At 37.7% G+C, this 13,930-nt stretch overlaps 1 protein-coding gene across 1 annotated transcript; it reads right to left on the bottom strand.

Annotated features, from left to right (window-relative positions):
- Positions 1-278: 278 nt before the first annotated feature.
- On the bottom strand, positions 279-13,594 carry LOC136041723 (uncharacterized). The gene is made up of 3 exons (XM_065726468.1): positions 13,463-13,594; positions 4,931-5,037; positions 279-876 (listed from the first exon to the last, which is right to left on the bottom strand). Exons 2-3 carry the CDS (start codon positions 4,946-4,948, stop codon positions 346-348), a joined length of 549 nt encoding a protein of 182 aa, XP_065582540.1. The 5' UTR covers positions 4,949-5,037; positions 13,463-13,594; the 3' UTR covers positions 279-345.
- Between the last annotated feature and the right edge of the window lie 336 nt (positions 13,595-13,930).

The raw sequence follows: 13,930 nt of genomic DNA, 5'->3' as shown, positions 1-13,930 counted from the left end.
CGTTCCCCTTTGTCCAATAGAACTTCTAGCTAAATCTCTTTATACAACTTTTCTCTATTCCATTCAATTGCATCCTGCTTCTCGTACAACGATAAAGTATAATTTGTGGCGGCCTGACATCATTGATTCTTAAGGTACCCTACCCCCTTAATTCTTTTATAAATACCCAAGGTAGGAGGGCACTACGTTTTTTAAACAATCTTATTTATCCTACTGGTTTTTATTTAATAATTACAGATGAACAAAAATGTTTTCTTGAATAATTATCAACAAAATAATTGCGTCATATTCATATATTAGAAACATAAAAATTAATATAAAAAGTTCGATAAAAAACTGACAAGCTTATTGCTGTCTTGCGAGACCTCCTTTTTGACCCATTGCAGCATAATCTTCAGGCGACATTTGCTGCTTTCTTGCTTCTCCTCCCATTTTTCCCATTTGTACGTATCCTTCGTGACCAAGCTGTTCTGCCCTTGTTTGACCACCCTTTTGACCCATCTCTTGATAACCTTCAGTACCGAGTTGCTCTGCTCTTGTTTGACCTCCTTTTTGACCCATCTCCTGATATCCTTCATGACCTAGTTGTTCTGCTCTTGTTTGACCACCCTTTTGACCGATCTCTTGATAACCTTCATGACCTAACTGTTCTGCTCTCTTTTGACCACCCTTTTGACCCATCTCTTGATAACCTTCAGTACCGAGCTGCTCTGCTCTTGCTTGACCTCCTTTTTGACCCATCTCCTGATAACCTTCATGACCTAACTGTTCTGCTCTAGCTTGACCACCTTTCCGGCCCATCTCTACATATCCTTCATGACCAAGCTGTTCAGCCCTTGCTTGACCACCTCTTTGTCCAGCTTCTTGGCGGCTTAGCTGAAAATAAATAATTCTGTTATACAGCTTGACCATCCAATAGCTTTTAAGATAAATTTTATTTAATTTGAGTGGAAAAAACTTACTCATTTTAAATATTTTAAACATTGATTAATTCTATTTATGAACCACTCATATTAAGATAGTACTTCGTTCTTTATTATTACTCCTACAGTTACTTTATCACGGATTTATACGATATTTTTCATAGCTTGATATATTTTTCATATAATTCACCTACTTAAATGTTTTTTATGGCACTTGGTATCTACCAAGTGACATATAGCGATCGCAAATTCTGTCGGTCTGTCGGTTTTCCCCAGTTTTGCTACTTTAGGCACTTCCAGGTAAGCTAGGACGATGAAATTTGGCAGGCGTGTCAGGAACCAGACCAGATTAAATTAGAAATTGTTATTTACCCGATTTGACCATCTGGAGGAGTGGGGGTACGGTTAAATCGGAAAAATTTGAAAAAATGAGGTATTTTTAACTTACGAACAGGTGATCAAATCTTAATGAAATTTGATGTTTGGAAGGATATATCGTGTCTCAAGAGCTCTTAGGATCGAGATGGAGGGATCGAGATGAAACTTGGTGAGAAAAATAATCATAAGTTATAGATACGTGACTGACATAATCGGAACGGATCCGCTCTATATGGGAGTTGGGGGGAGGGTCAATTCTGAAAAATTAGAAAAAATGACGCATTTGTAACTTACGAAGGAGTGATCGGATCTTCGTGAAACTTAATATTTAGAAGGACGTCGTAACTCAGATCTCATATTTTAAATCCCAACGGGATCCAGCGTCATTGGGGGGAGGGGGCACAAATCTTAGAAAAATACTTAAAGCGGAGAGATCGGGATGAAACTGGGTGGGAGGAATAAAAACAAGTCCAAGATACGTGACTGACATAACCGGACCGGACCCGCTCTCTTTGATAGAGTTGCGGGAGGGGGGGGGGAATTCGGAAAAATTAGAAAAAATGAGGTATTTGTAACTTACGAACGGGTGATCAGATCTTAATGAAATTTTATATTTAGAAGGATTTTGTGCTTTAGAGCTCTTATTTTAAATTCTGACTAGAGCCTGTGACGTTAGGGGGGAGTTTGAGGGGTAAATCGGTATTGTTGGAACACCTGAAAATTGGGGTATGTATCTTACGAATAGGTGATCGGATCCTAATGAAACTTGATATATAAAAGGATCTTATGTCTCGTATGCTCCATTTTCGACTCGAATTGGATCCAGGGACATATGGGGTTGGAGGGATGAAACAAATCTTGGAAAACGCTTAAGAGTGGAGACATCGGGAGGAAACTTGATGGGAAAAATAAGTTCAAGTTCTAGATACGTGATTGACATAATTGGAACGAATCCGTTCTCTTTGGAGGAACTAGGGGGTGTTAATTTAGAAAATTAGAAATATTGAGGTATTTTTAACTTAAGAACGGGCGACCGGATCTTAATAAAATTTGATATTTAGAAGACACTCATGTCTCAAAGCTTCGTTTTCAAATCCCGACCGGATCTGTTGACATTGAGGGAGTTGGGAGAAATCGGAAATCTTGGAAAAAGCTTAAGAGCGGAGGAATCGGGATAAAACTTGGTAGGTAGAATAAGCAAATGTTGTAGATACGTGATTGACGAAACCGTACTGTATGGATTGGCTCTTTGGGGGAGTTAGGGGGTTGGGCTCAGTGCTTTGGCGAGTTTGGTGCTTCTGGATGTGCTAGGACGATGAAAATTGGTAGGCGTGTCAGGGAGCTGCACAAATTGACTCGATAAAGTCGTTTTCCCACATTCGACCATCTGGGGGGCTAAAGGGAGAGGAAAAATTAGAAAAAAATGAGGTATTTATAACTTACGAGTGGGTGATCGGATCTTAATAAATTTTGATATTTAGAAGGACATTTTGACTCAGAGCTCTTATTTTAAATCCCGACCGGCATTAAGCTTCTGATTTTCCTTTTATTTCAATCTATTGATTCTTAGAATTTTGTTAGAGCTCATACCATATGAGCTCTTGGCTCTTCTGGCCTCGTCAGAAGTGCCATATGAGATCTTAGCTCTTGTTTTATTAAGTTACCCCCTCCCCTGAACAAAAATCCTGCCTACGCCACCAATACCTGATGTTTACTTACTGAGGAGTGGAAATACCTTTTAGAACTATATTATTAGCTGAGTTTTAATTGATTTAAAAAATAGTTTTGACTGAGTAACGAAATTTAATAGCTAATTTAGAACCCAAGTGTCCTTCAATGTCAATTCAATCAGGTTGTTGTTCAACTGGACTTTATTCAATGACGTAAGTAATACATTCTAAGAACCGAAATAACTGAATCAATCTCAAGGCCCCAAATTTACTTGGCGTTTTTTTTTTTTTTGTTTTTTTTTTTTTCCAGAGATAGTTTTACCGAACATTCTTGGGTTTATACGATAGTATTGCGACGTTAACATTGGGTGGTAGAAACAAGAGCTGATATGGCTCATGTGGCACTTGTGATGAGGTCGGAAGAGCCAAGAGCTCATATGGTATGAGCTCTAGCAAAATTCTAAGAATCAATAGATTGCTTTAAAAGGAAAATCAGAGGCTTAATTCCGTTCAGGACTTAAAATATAAAAGCTCTTGAGTCACCAGGTCCAAAATATCAAAATTCATTAAGATCCAATCACCCACTCGTAAGTAAAAACACTTCAATTTTTCTGATTTTTGCTCTCCCTTCAGCCCCACAGATGGTCGAATCGGGGAAAAACGACTTTATCAAGTCAATTTGTGCAGCTCCCTGACAGGCCTACCAATTTTCATTGTCCTAGCACGTCCAGAAGCACCAAACTCACCAAAACACTGAACCCTATCACCTAAGTCCCCCAAAGAGAGCGGATCTAGTACGGTTGCGTCAAGTATCTACATATCTACGTCACATATCTACGACATTTATAAGCTTTTTCCAATATTTCCGGTTTCCCCTCCAACTCCCCCCATTGTCAACAGATCTGGTCGGGATTTGAATTAAGAGCTCTGAGAAACGAGTTCCTTCTAAATATCAAATTTCATTAAGATCTGGTCACCCGTTCTTAAGTTAAAAATACCTCTATTTTTCTAATTTTTCCAAATTAACAAACCCCAGCTGCCCCAAAGAGAACGGATCCGTACCAATTATGTCAATCCCGTATCTATAACTTGTACTTATTCTTCTCATCAAGTTTCATCACGATCTCTCCACTCCAAGCGTTTTCCAAGATTTCCGGTTTCCAAGATTTCTGTTTCCCCCCCTCCAACCCACCATGTCGCTGGATCCGATTCGAATTGAAAATGGAGTATCTGAGACATAGGATTCTTTTATATATCATGGTTCGTGAAGATCCGATCACTCATTCGTAAGATACCTCGACTTTCACGTTTTCCAAGAATTCTGGTTTCCCCCTCCAACCACCTTCAATGTCACTGTATCTGGTCAGGATCTAAAATGAGTTCTAAAGCACAAGACCCTTCTAGATGTTAAATTTCATCAAGATCTGATCACCCGTTCGTAAGCTACAAATACCTCATTTTTCTAATTTTTCCGAGTTACTCCCCCCACTCGGACTCCACCAAGGAGAGCGGATCCGGTCCGGTTATGTCAGTCACCTATCTTGGACTTGTGTTTATTCTTTCCACCAAGTTTCATCCTGGTCTCCAATTTAAGCTTTTTCCAAGATCCCCCCCCCCCCTAATGACACTGGATCCAGTCAGGATTTAAAATTAGAGATCTGAGTTTTGAGGTCCTTCTAAATATGCAACTTCATTAAGATACGATCACTCTTTCGTAAGTTAAAAATAGCTCATTCTTCTATTTTTTTCAATTAGCCCTCCCCCCAAACTCCCCCAAAGAAGTCTCAAAATCGAAATCAAGCAAGTCAATTTGGTTTCTCATGTTAAATAATAGCAAAAATTTACAAAAAAAAACTTTGTTTAATCATTTTAGATGGATTTTGCTTGACAGTCTCAAAATTAAACAATCAAGTTAATTAATGAGGCGTTTGAAAAGACTGAATGATAATAGGAATTTACCTTTCCCTGTTCACTCATTTTTGATGGATATTTCTTTCCAAATAAACGATAAAAATGCCAATGGAGAACGCTTGAACTTCGTTTAAAAATACTTCGATTCAGTTTACCTGTAAACATAGAAACAAATAGAAATCATACAAGTGTTCAGCTTAAATTTATACCACTATAAAAAAAATGCACCGAAAGCTCATTTTCTAATTGAAGAGAGCTGAATGATCGATTCTCCCCTTAAAAATAACAACGCACCGATTTGAAAAATTAATGCACAAACGCCTCAAAAAAAAGCGCCGGATTGGCGCAAATCCGGCCACTTTGGGCCAGGGCTGTCAACTGCCGTCGTCTAAAAAGAGGTCAAAAAGAGTGAATTTTGCTCAAGTGAGAATCAAAAAATTGGCAAATACCCTGTTCTGCGCCCCCTTTGAGATAAGGAGTGCATACCACGTGAAAAAAGTGCAACTTGACAACCTTTCCTAGGGTTAAATGCACTTTTGACGAATATTCCAACTACTGACATTTAAAGCGAATGAACAAACTGACCCCCAAAAGAGTGATTTTCACTCTTCCCAATCCCCTCCGAGGTTAAAACGAGTATATTTGAGACGAAAAGTAAGTTGGCAACCCTGCTCTGGGGCTCTGAGCTATTCACCAAGGAGCACTACTAATTTATTTTACCGGTGTCAGGCCTATTTGAGTGCTTGGACTACCAATCAAAGCAAAACAGATTCTTGAAAAAACTATCGATTCAGATATAGTTTTCTGTAAAAAAAAAAAAAGAATAAGACCTTGCCAGACTCATTGGCAAAGAAATAGGCTCAATATTTGATAATATGTAAAGGACTTGTAGTAAAGATAAAAATAGTTCAGTTCTTTGACCTCTGTAGTAGCCTACTGCCTGTTTATTTCAGTGGACTGAATGTAAATCTATAGGTAAAATGTTATATATGTATAAATGTTTTAGGTAAACCTAAAAATATCGAGCAACTTCAATTCTGTGAAAACAAAATTATAGAAAAGACATTTTAACCTGAATTTGTATTAAGAGAATTTAAAATATTTAAAAGACAAGCAGGCAAATATAGTAAGTTAAATTTCGAAGAATAGGTGTCAAGAGTACTGCTCGGCCCTCCAAAGGTAAAAGTACGTATATGCACAATTTTTCACTTCTCGACTTAATGCCACCACCATACTAAAAAAAATGTGCTGAATCGAATGGTATATGTAAGAAGGCTCTAGTCCAAATATTAACGGAAATAGCATATGGATAAAGTACGTATCTGAAAAATTTCTGGGCGCATCCAAAGGTAAAAGTACGTATCTGTGTAGATACGTACTTTCACCCTTGGTACGTACTTTTGCCTTTGGCCGGCACATTAAAATGAGAAAGGAAACCAAAGGTCAAAGTACGTATATGTCATGATTCAGCACAATCATCATTGTTTGTTTACCAGAGCAGAGCTGAACAACCAGCCAACTCTGAGCTATTAAAGAGTACTGGCATAGAATGTCAAGAGGCTTTCTAAATTTACAGAGAGCGTTGGTTATACAAAAGGAAAGAGATTTAAGGTAAGAAAATTTTGCTTCATGCTATTTTGGAACCTTTTCTCCAAGTAGGCCTAAACCCTCTGGTAAAACCCCATCTGTACTACCAGGTAGGTACAACAGACCCGCTACAACCAGTTTACACAGCTAGCTATGTAGCTGTCGAATTAGTACAGGAGAGCAGCGTCATACCAAATTACCAACCAACCACCTAAAGCCATTTTTTTAGTATTGCCTACAAACATGACTTACCTTTGAAATAAAATAAAAAACAAGGGATGCATCAAAATAACCCCTAGAACCTTCTCTGTCATCTGAGATAATCAGGGATTAGTTTGGTCAACTATTACAACATTGAGAAAAAATTGAGGGCCTCTAAATATTGCTTACCTTAGAAACAAAAAAAAATGTATCAAAATAGCCCTAGAACCCCCTCTTTCATCTGAGATAATCAAGGTTGATAACAAGTTCTTAGAATTCCAATTTTTCAGGACATTGGCATGTCAGGCAAGTACAAATGAGGCATCAACTTCAAATACCGACTTGCCATCTTCCAGTGAAGAGCAACGAGGAGCTAGTTCCTGTTCCCCCCCAGAAATCATCCAGATAAATCAAACAACAGACATATCACCCAATTTTTCTGGACATTCTCGATCAAGGGACACCACTGATGGAGAAGCTAAAACTAAGGCACAGTTAAAACACTTTGCTGATGAAGAATTCGAAAAAGAAGATTTAAGTAGAGGTGATAGTGATGAGTCTGATATTGACTGGGAGGACGTTGAAGGGACATTTGGGTCTTCTGATGATGAAAGGCAGACAACTTTGAAGAAGAGGAGAAAGCTCTTTACAGATTTAGTTCCTCTTTCGGTCAGTAATGATCTTACATCAGATCATCCAGAGTACAATCTGATCCATTTTCCTACCGATCCTTTCCTGCCCTTGGAAGATTCGGCTTCGGATGCAGCAGCTTATGAGACCCAAGATAACCAGCTAAATTTGGACAATCAACCATCTAATGAAAGCAACAATGCTGTTTGTGAACCTGATTCCTCAGACCATGTCATGTGTGTAATTGACGCTGTAGCAGCAAGGTCTGTGGGACAAGATAGAGAAAATAGACGTGAAGAAAATGGTGGAGGAGAAGGAAGGTCTATTGTTGACCTTACTCCAAAACGAGTTCGCTCAGAAAAAGATAAATTTGAAAGAGATGTTAAGAAGTATCCATTTCCTGACGAACCTGGCTGTAAATCTAACAAATGTACAAACTCATGTTTGAGGTTTTCCAGTGTAGAATTCAGGAAAATTTATGACACATGTTGGAGCAAAGAATATAAATCAAGACAAATGTGGCTCGCTTCTTTGCTGACATTCCTACCAGTTAAAAGAAGGACTATTGCCCCAGAAGCTGCGTGTAGAAAAAAAACTACAGTTAGGTACAGCCTTCCCAGAAATTTGAATGAATACCCCACACTTACCCCAAAAGTTGAAAACTTGCCAGTTTGCAAGTCTACATTAGTTGGTTGTCTAGGATTTGGCAAGAATGACAGAGTGATTTTTACAATCAAGTCAAAAATTGAAAGGGATGCTCTTGGGAATGAGCTCAAGGACGGAAGGGGCCATAAAGTGGCAGGGCCACCAAACAAAGTTGATCGAAGCCTTGTGATGCAGCACATTGAAAGCCTTCAGCCAGCAATTCCACACTATCGTCGAGCTCACGCTCCAAATGTTCGGTACCTTTCTCGTGATTTGAGCTACAAATTTATGGCAGAAGACTTTAATGAAAAATATCCAGCAAATAAAATCTGTGATGAGACATATAGGAAGATTCTTAATGGTATGAAAGTATCATTGTGCATGCCCCAAAGTGACAGCTGTGACATTTGCACACTATTAAAAGAGAAAGTAGGGGCTGCGAGAACTCCTGGTACAAATGGTGAGGCAACCGAGAAAGAGACTGAACTGTACAGAAAGCACAGAGATCTTGTTGAACAGGTTTCAAAAGCATTTTCTGAAGATAAGCAGAAATACGAAAAAGATTCAACTACCATGTTGTTCACCGTGGACCTACAAAAAGTGTTATTGCTTCCCATCATGCACAGCAGAAAGGAGGCCTTTTTTCTATCAAGACTCGTGTGGTTTTAATGAGACGTTTGCCCCCGTTAAGGCCACCCAACAAAACCAGAACCTTTGCGTTGTTTGGAACGAATCTCGACAAGGACGTGATGCACCTGATATAGGTAGTGCCTTCCACAAGGTCTTAAAGATGAATAGGGATATCTTGCACTTCATTTTTTATACTGACAATTGCTGTGCCCAGAACAAAAATTGGACAATTTTTAGTGAATTTGTACTGATAGTCAACAGTGAAGGAGGACCTGAAACGATTCGTATCAAGTATCTAGTGAAAGGCCATACGCACATGGGGGCTGACTCCATACACGGATCGATTGAGTCTCGAATTCGAAAAAGGGATGTTCTTGACTTTGAAGATTTGTGCGACACCATAGAAAAAAGTAGAAAATTCACGAAAGCCGTGAAAATGGACATAGAAGACTTTTGCCAGTGGAAAAGCTTAAAAGCTCCTGGCATCGTCATGAAGAACTTGGGCGTGACCATTGATGAGTTCAGTGAGGTCTGTTTTAAGAAGGGAAAAACAGAACTGTTCTATAAAACTAGCCCTGAGGGTGAAGAAAAGAGTCTAAGTTTTGTGCCAAAAAAGCTGGTTAGTACAATCAAAGAGGCAAAGTATCCTTTACCAGATCCGATTCTTGGCGCAAGGGGGGTAAAGCCAGAAAAGAAAAAGGCCATCTTGGAAAAACTTGTACCTTTTATGAATGAGAATCGCCGTACATTTTGGCGCACTATGCCTTCATCAACAGCTTCTGTCGATTTGCTGAAGCACGGCTGTGTTTCTTAGCTGCCTGCAGTATTTCAGTGATTTCTTTTTATTTTTTTTATTTTTTAACTTCTAATTATTTGAATAAAAAAATGACTTGTTGTACATGCTTCATACGTGGTTTTACCTTCGGTATACGTCATAGATACGGGGTTTTGGGCAGAGTAAAAGTGCGTTTTATGTTTTATACAGGCTTTTACCTTTGGGACTTCATTCGAATTCGAGTCTCGTGTCAAAGGTAAAAGTACGTATATGTCATATACGCACTTTTACCTTTTGAGAGCGCCTCTTTATATGAGTAACGGTCCAATGGTAAAAGTACGTATCTACTGTTTCAGGCTTCGGGGCAGTAATAATAGAAAATTTTACTTAAAAATATGAAATCCCCATATTTGTTTACCTATTTAACTAATTTCCAGAATTAGCCAGTGTCCAGTTTCACCGTAAACCGTATTTGAAGCTCTCAAAAGTACTCAAACTTTGAGCCGTGATTTATCGAAATAATGAAAAGTGTAGATACGTACTTTTACCTTTGGAGGGCCGTGCTTTTGTTAAGACATATTTTGAATAAACCATCCTATTTCAGCTGTGTTTAAACTACAGCCAACCCCAAACATTCTAACCTCCGTGGTGATAGCCATAAACTCGTGGTTTGATTTACCCTTTACCTATGAACTTTAGTTGACCTTTTTAGAACTTGTCACTGAGTATTTGTCACCAGTTTTTTTTTTATTTAAAATGTAAGGGATTTCATTTATGGAATTTTGACGACAATGGTTTCTAATAAGCTTCTTAGAATAGTTATAAACATTACAAGGCAAAAATACAAGGTAACACTAGTAGATGATATCAGTGTATCTCTCAAATATGCAGTGTTGTACTTGAAGACATCACTGAACAATGAATAAACTACCCAAGTAATCCTAAAGCCATGAACCAAATTATATGAGATATACATTTATTAAGAAAAGAACAAACAAACACTATTCGCCATTCGCCTGCCAAGAAAGGCAATAAGCTTGTGAGAGCAAGCAAGGTTATCACCCTCAGCTAATTAAAACCAGGTTCATATCACGCTACTCAATACAAAAGAAACTCAACTGATGAAGGAAAAAAGGAAAAAAGAAAGGAAAAAGACAAGACAAAAAAAAATTAACAGCAAATAAATCAGGGAAATGCCTCGAATAGAATGACAACCTGGAACGGGCCTTACATCAAAATTATTCACGAGATAAAAGAAACTTCTTTACCCGTGACTTGAAAGCCGGAAGACTGCACATTTTTCACATCCTCGGGCAAAATATTCCAAACATGGGGACCATAATGGCGAATCACAAAAGATGCCCGAATGACGAGTTAAATTATCAGCTTTTCTTGTATTATGGTCATGACGGTCTCTTAAAAGTAAAGATTTTCAAAAGCAGGGGTGAGCAGGCGATTCAAATATTTATACGAGAAAATCGCAACTTGGTAATCTCGAATTTGGGATACATCCATCAACTTATTCTTTTTAAAATGCTCATGAGCAGGAACATCATCAGAATCATAAAATTCCGATAATAATTTTACAGCTCTATTCCGAAGTTTTTGTACTCTTTTGAAACATGTTACAAAATTACTTGCCCATATAGAGCATCCGTAGCTAATATATGGACAAAATATAGAATAATAAATCATTTTTAGAATCTTTTTTGGGACTAGATTTTTAATTATTCGCATCACCCCAAGACCTCTGCCTAATTTTTCAGCTATAGCATTTGAATAGTTTTTCCACGACAGGTTTTCATCAATTAAAAACCCCAAATATTTCGTTGGTATCTGTAAGGTATTAAGCCCATTGTTGAATTTCTAACACAAGAGCCTTGGTTTTTGCTTTTCGAACATTATTGGCACGCTGAAAACTCAAGTGACTAGTACCCTAATTTGTTCTAATTTTAGTGGACTTCGACTATAGTCAATCAACAACTGTAGCTCAGGATCTCACGACAGTCGCAGGAGAGGCAAGGAAGAAGAGGTATCATTACCCACCCACCCTCCAAAACCCCTACATTTCCAGGAATTTCGGGTAACTTCTAATTCAGATTTTCAAAAATTTAAATTCTTAGTTCAGCTAGTTCTTTTAATTATTGCCCCTCCCACAGAAAAATATCTGGATGTGCCTAGTTGAATGCATAAGTCCTAAGCTTTGAAAATTTTTCACCCAAGAATATGAATATCCACATAGAAGAAACTAAACAGTTTTGTTTTGCCTGAGGTCAACACAGCTAAACACGCTCCTCCATCCCAATCATCCTCCCAAGAAGTTCCAATTTCCTTTGAATCTTTCTTTCACGATATCCCCACCCCAATTGGGGTCGACCTGCATTTCGTTTAGCCCTAGATGGTTGACCGAAAAGGTTGCTCTTGCAAATCAGTCAGCTTTCATCCGCAGAGCATGTTCTAGCTACTTTCTAGCCCTAGAAAGTAGCTCCGAACCGGATTTTTCGTCCAACTTACTGTTTGAGATAGTGATTGCCGGATACCCCAAAAAAATTTGTTTTTCTCGAAAACATCGATGTTTTTTGTTCTTTTTTCGCGATTTAACCTGTTTGAGATAGCGTTTGCTGGATACACAACAAAAAATTCGGGTAAAATTCTAGTTGATTGACTTTTTGCTATCTCAGAAAGGGTTTAGGTTAGGAAAATGAAACTTTCAGGGATGAATCTACGTATATAGTACGTAGTATGTAAGTATGTCCCGGGAAAATATTTTGAAGCAACTATCTCTACTCCTTCTCCCTCTAGAGGGCCCTGACCTTTGATGACCTTTAAAAATATGTGTTTCAAAAGTGAAACCTTGCAAATTAGATCTTCTGCTTAATTGATTGAAGTACAACAAAATTTTTTTCACCTAAACCCTTTCGGAGATAGCAAGAAGTCAATTAACTAGAATTTAACCGGTGTACCCACCTCCACTCCTTCTCCCTCTTAGAGGGCCCTGAAATTTGCCTACATGACAGGTCTATACCAGTTGAAATTTTGACAAAACATTTTACATTAATTTTCAGTAACGAGTTACCTTTTCTCTGCCTTTAGTTCTGAAAATAGAATTCCTGTTATTTGAGTAGAATTCTGAGCCCTATCAATGTTATTTTTCAAAATTTAGGAGATGCATTTGCATATCTTTAAAACCTTAAAAATTGGGATTGAGCAAAGTTGTGAAGCTGAAAACAATTCTGTTGTACTTCATTCAAGCAAAAGATCTATTTTGCCAGGTTTTACTTTTATCGCACATATATTTTTAAAGGACATCAAAGGTCAGAGCTCTCTAGAGGGAAAAGAATAGAGTTGGGTACTTCAAAATACCTTCCCGGGACACACTTTAACCTTTAGACTCATACTTGAAAGTTTTATTTTCCCAACCTAACCCCTTTCCAAGATAGCCAAAAGTCAATCAACTAGAATTTTACCAAATTCTAGTCCATTGAGTTCTTGCTATCAAGCTGTAATGCACAAAAAGCTGCGTTATATAGAGGAAGGGGGTATATACCGGTACTTCAAACTACCATCCCGGGACATAATTTAGCCTTTAGACCCATCCCTGAAAGTTTCATTTCCTAACCTAACCCCTTTCCGAGATAGCCAAAAGTCAATCAACTAGAATTTTACCAGTTTCTTAACTGCTCCCAAAAGTCAATCAACTAGAATTTTATCAGTTTCTTAACTGCTCTAAATAGGGTTAAGAACGTTTTCCTTCTCAGAAGAGTATCCCCTCCCCGTAGACATGAACGATTATACAAAAACCAAATAGCCTAAGTTGACGGGACAAACTCACGAAATGGAATTCAACAAAACAGTAACAAAATAGAACTAGAATCCAAGAAATTGATGAAAGTTAATTATTATAGTTTATTATAAAATTATTAATTATGCAATAATTATGATTATACATGAATCCCCGCAAACATGAATATTATACAAAAATCATCTCTTCTTTTTGACCAAAAAAGAATATCAAATGTATCAAGTAGCCAAAGTGACAGAATAAACTAACGAACAATAGAATCCAGTGAAATAGAAAGATAAATGGAATTGGATAAATGGAAGAATCTTACTCGACGACAGTTCCTATTAGTATCACTTCACTATTTCATCTAATCAAAAAGAGCAAAGCAAAGGAGAGATCAGTGTTCGAACGTATCTCCTACGCTGTTTCATGAGAATTTGTCTGTTTACTTGCGTATTTATACAGCACGATTGAAGTGTAGATACGAAAAAAACAGCAAAATGGCGTGAATTGATTGAACGTCAGTTCGGCTATGATAATACAAGTTACTACGTTATAATAAGACCGTTAAAATAAACCTAATTTGTGCGTCAAATGAAACAATACTAATTAATTAAAGATTATAGAAAAGGAGATAGGAATGGTTTTGAGATAAATAAAAAATATTGGTTATCTGAAGACCCAAATAAAGTATTTCAACGCATGTTAGACTAATCACTCCGACATGTTTTCGTCAATAAATTAGCCGGAAATACAGTTATGAAAAAAATCTCACTTAACGACTTTGTAGTACCGT

The sequence above is a fragment of the Artemia franciscana genome, unplaced genomic scaffold (assembly GCF_032884065.1).
Source record: "Artemia franciscana unplaced genomic scaffold, ASM3288406v1 PGA_scaffold_330, whole genome shotgun sequence".
Lineage (NCBI taxonomy): Eukaryota > Metazoa > Arthropoda > Branchiopoda > Anostraca > Artemiidae > Artemia > Artemia franciscana.
This window is presented reverse-complemented; position numbering and strand designations above follow the sequence as displayed.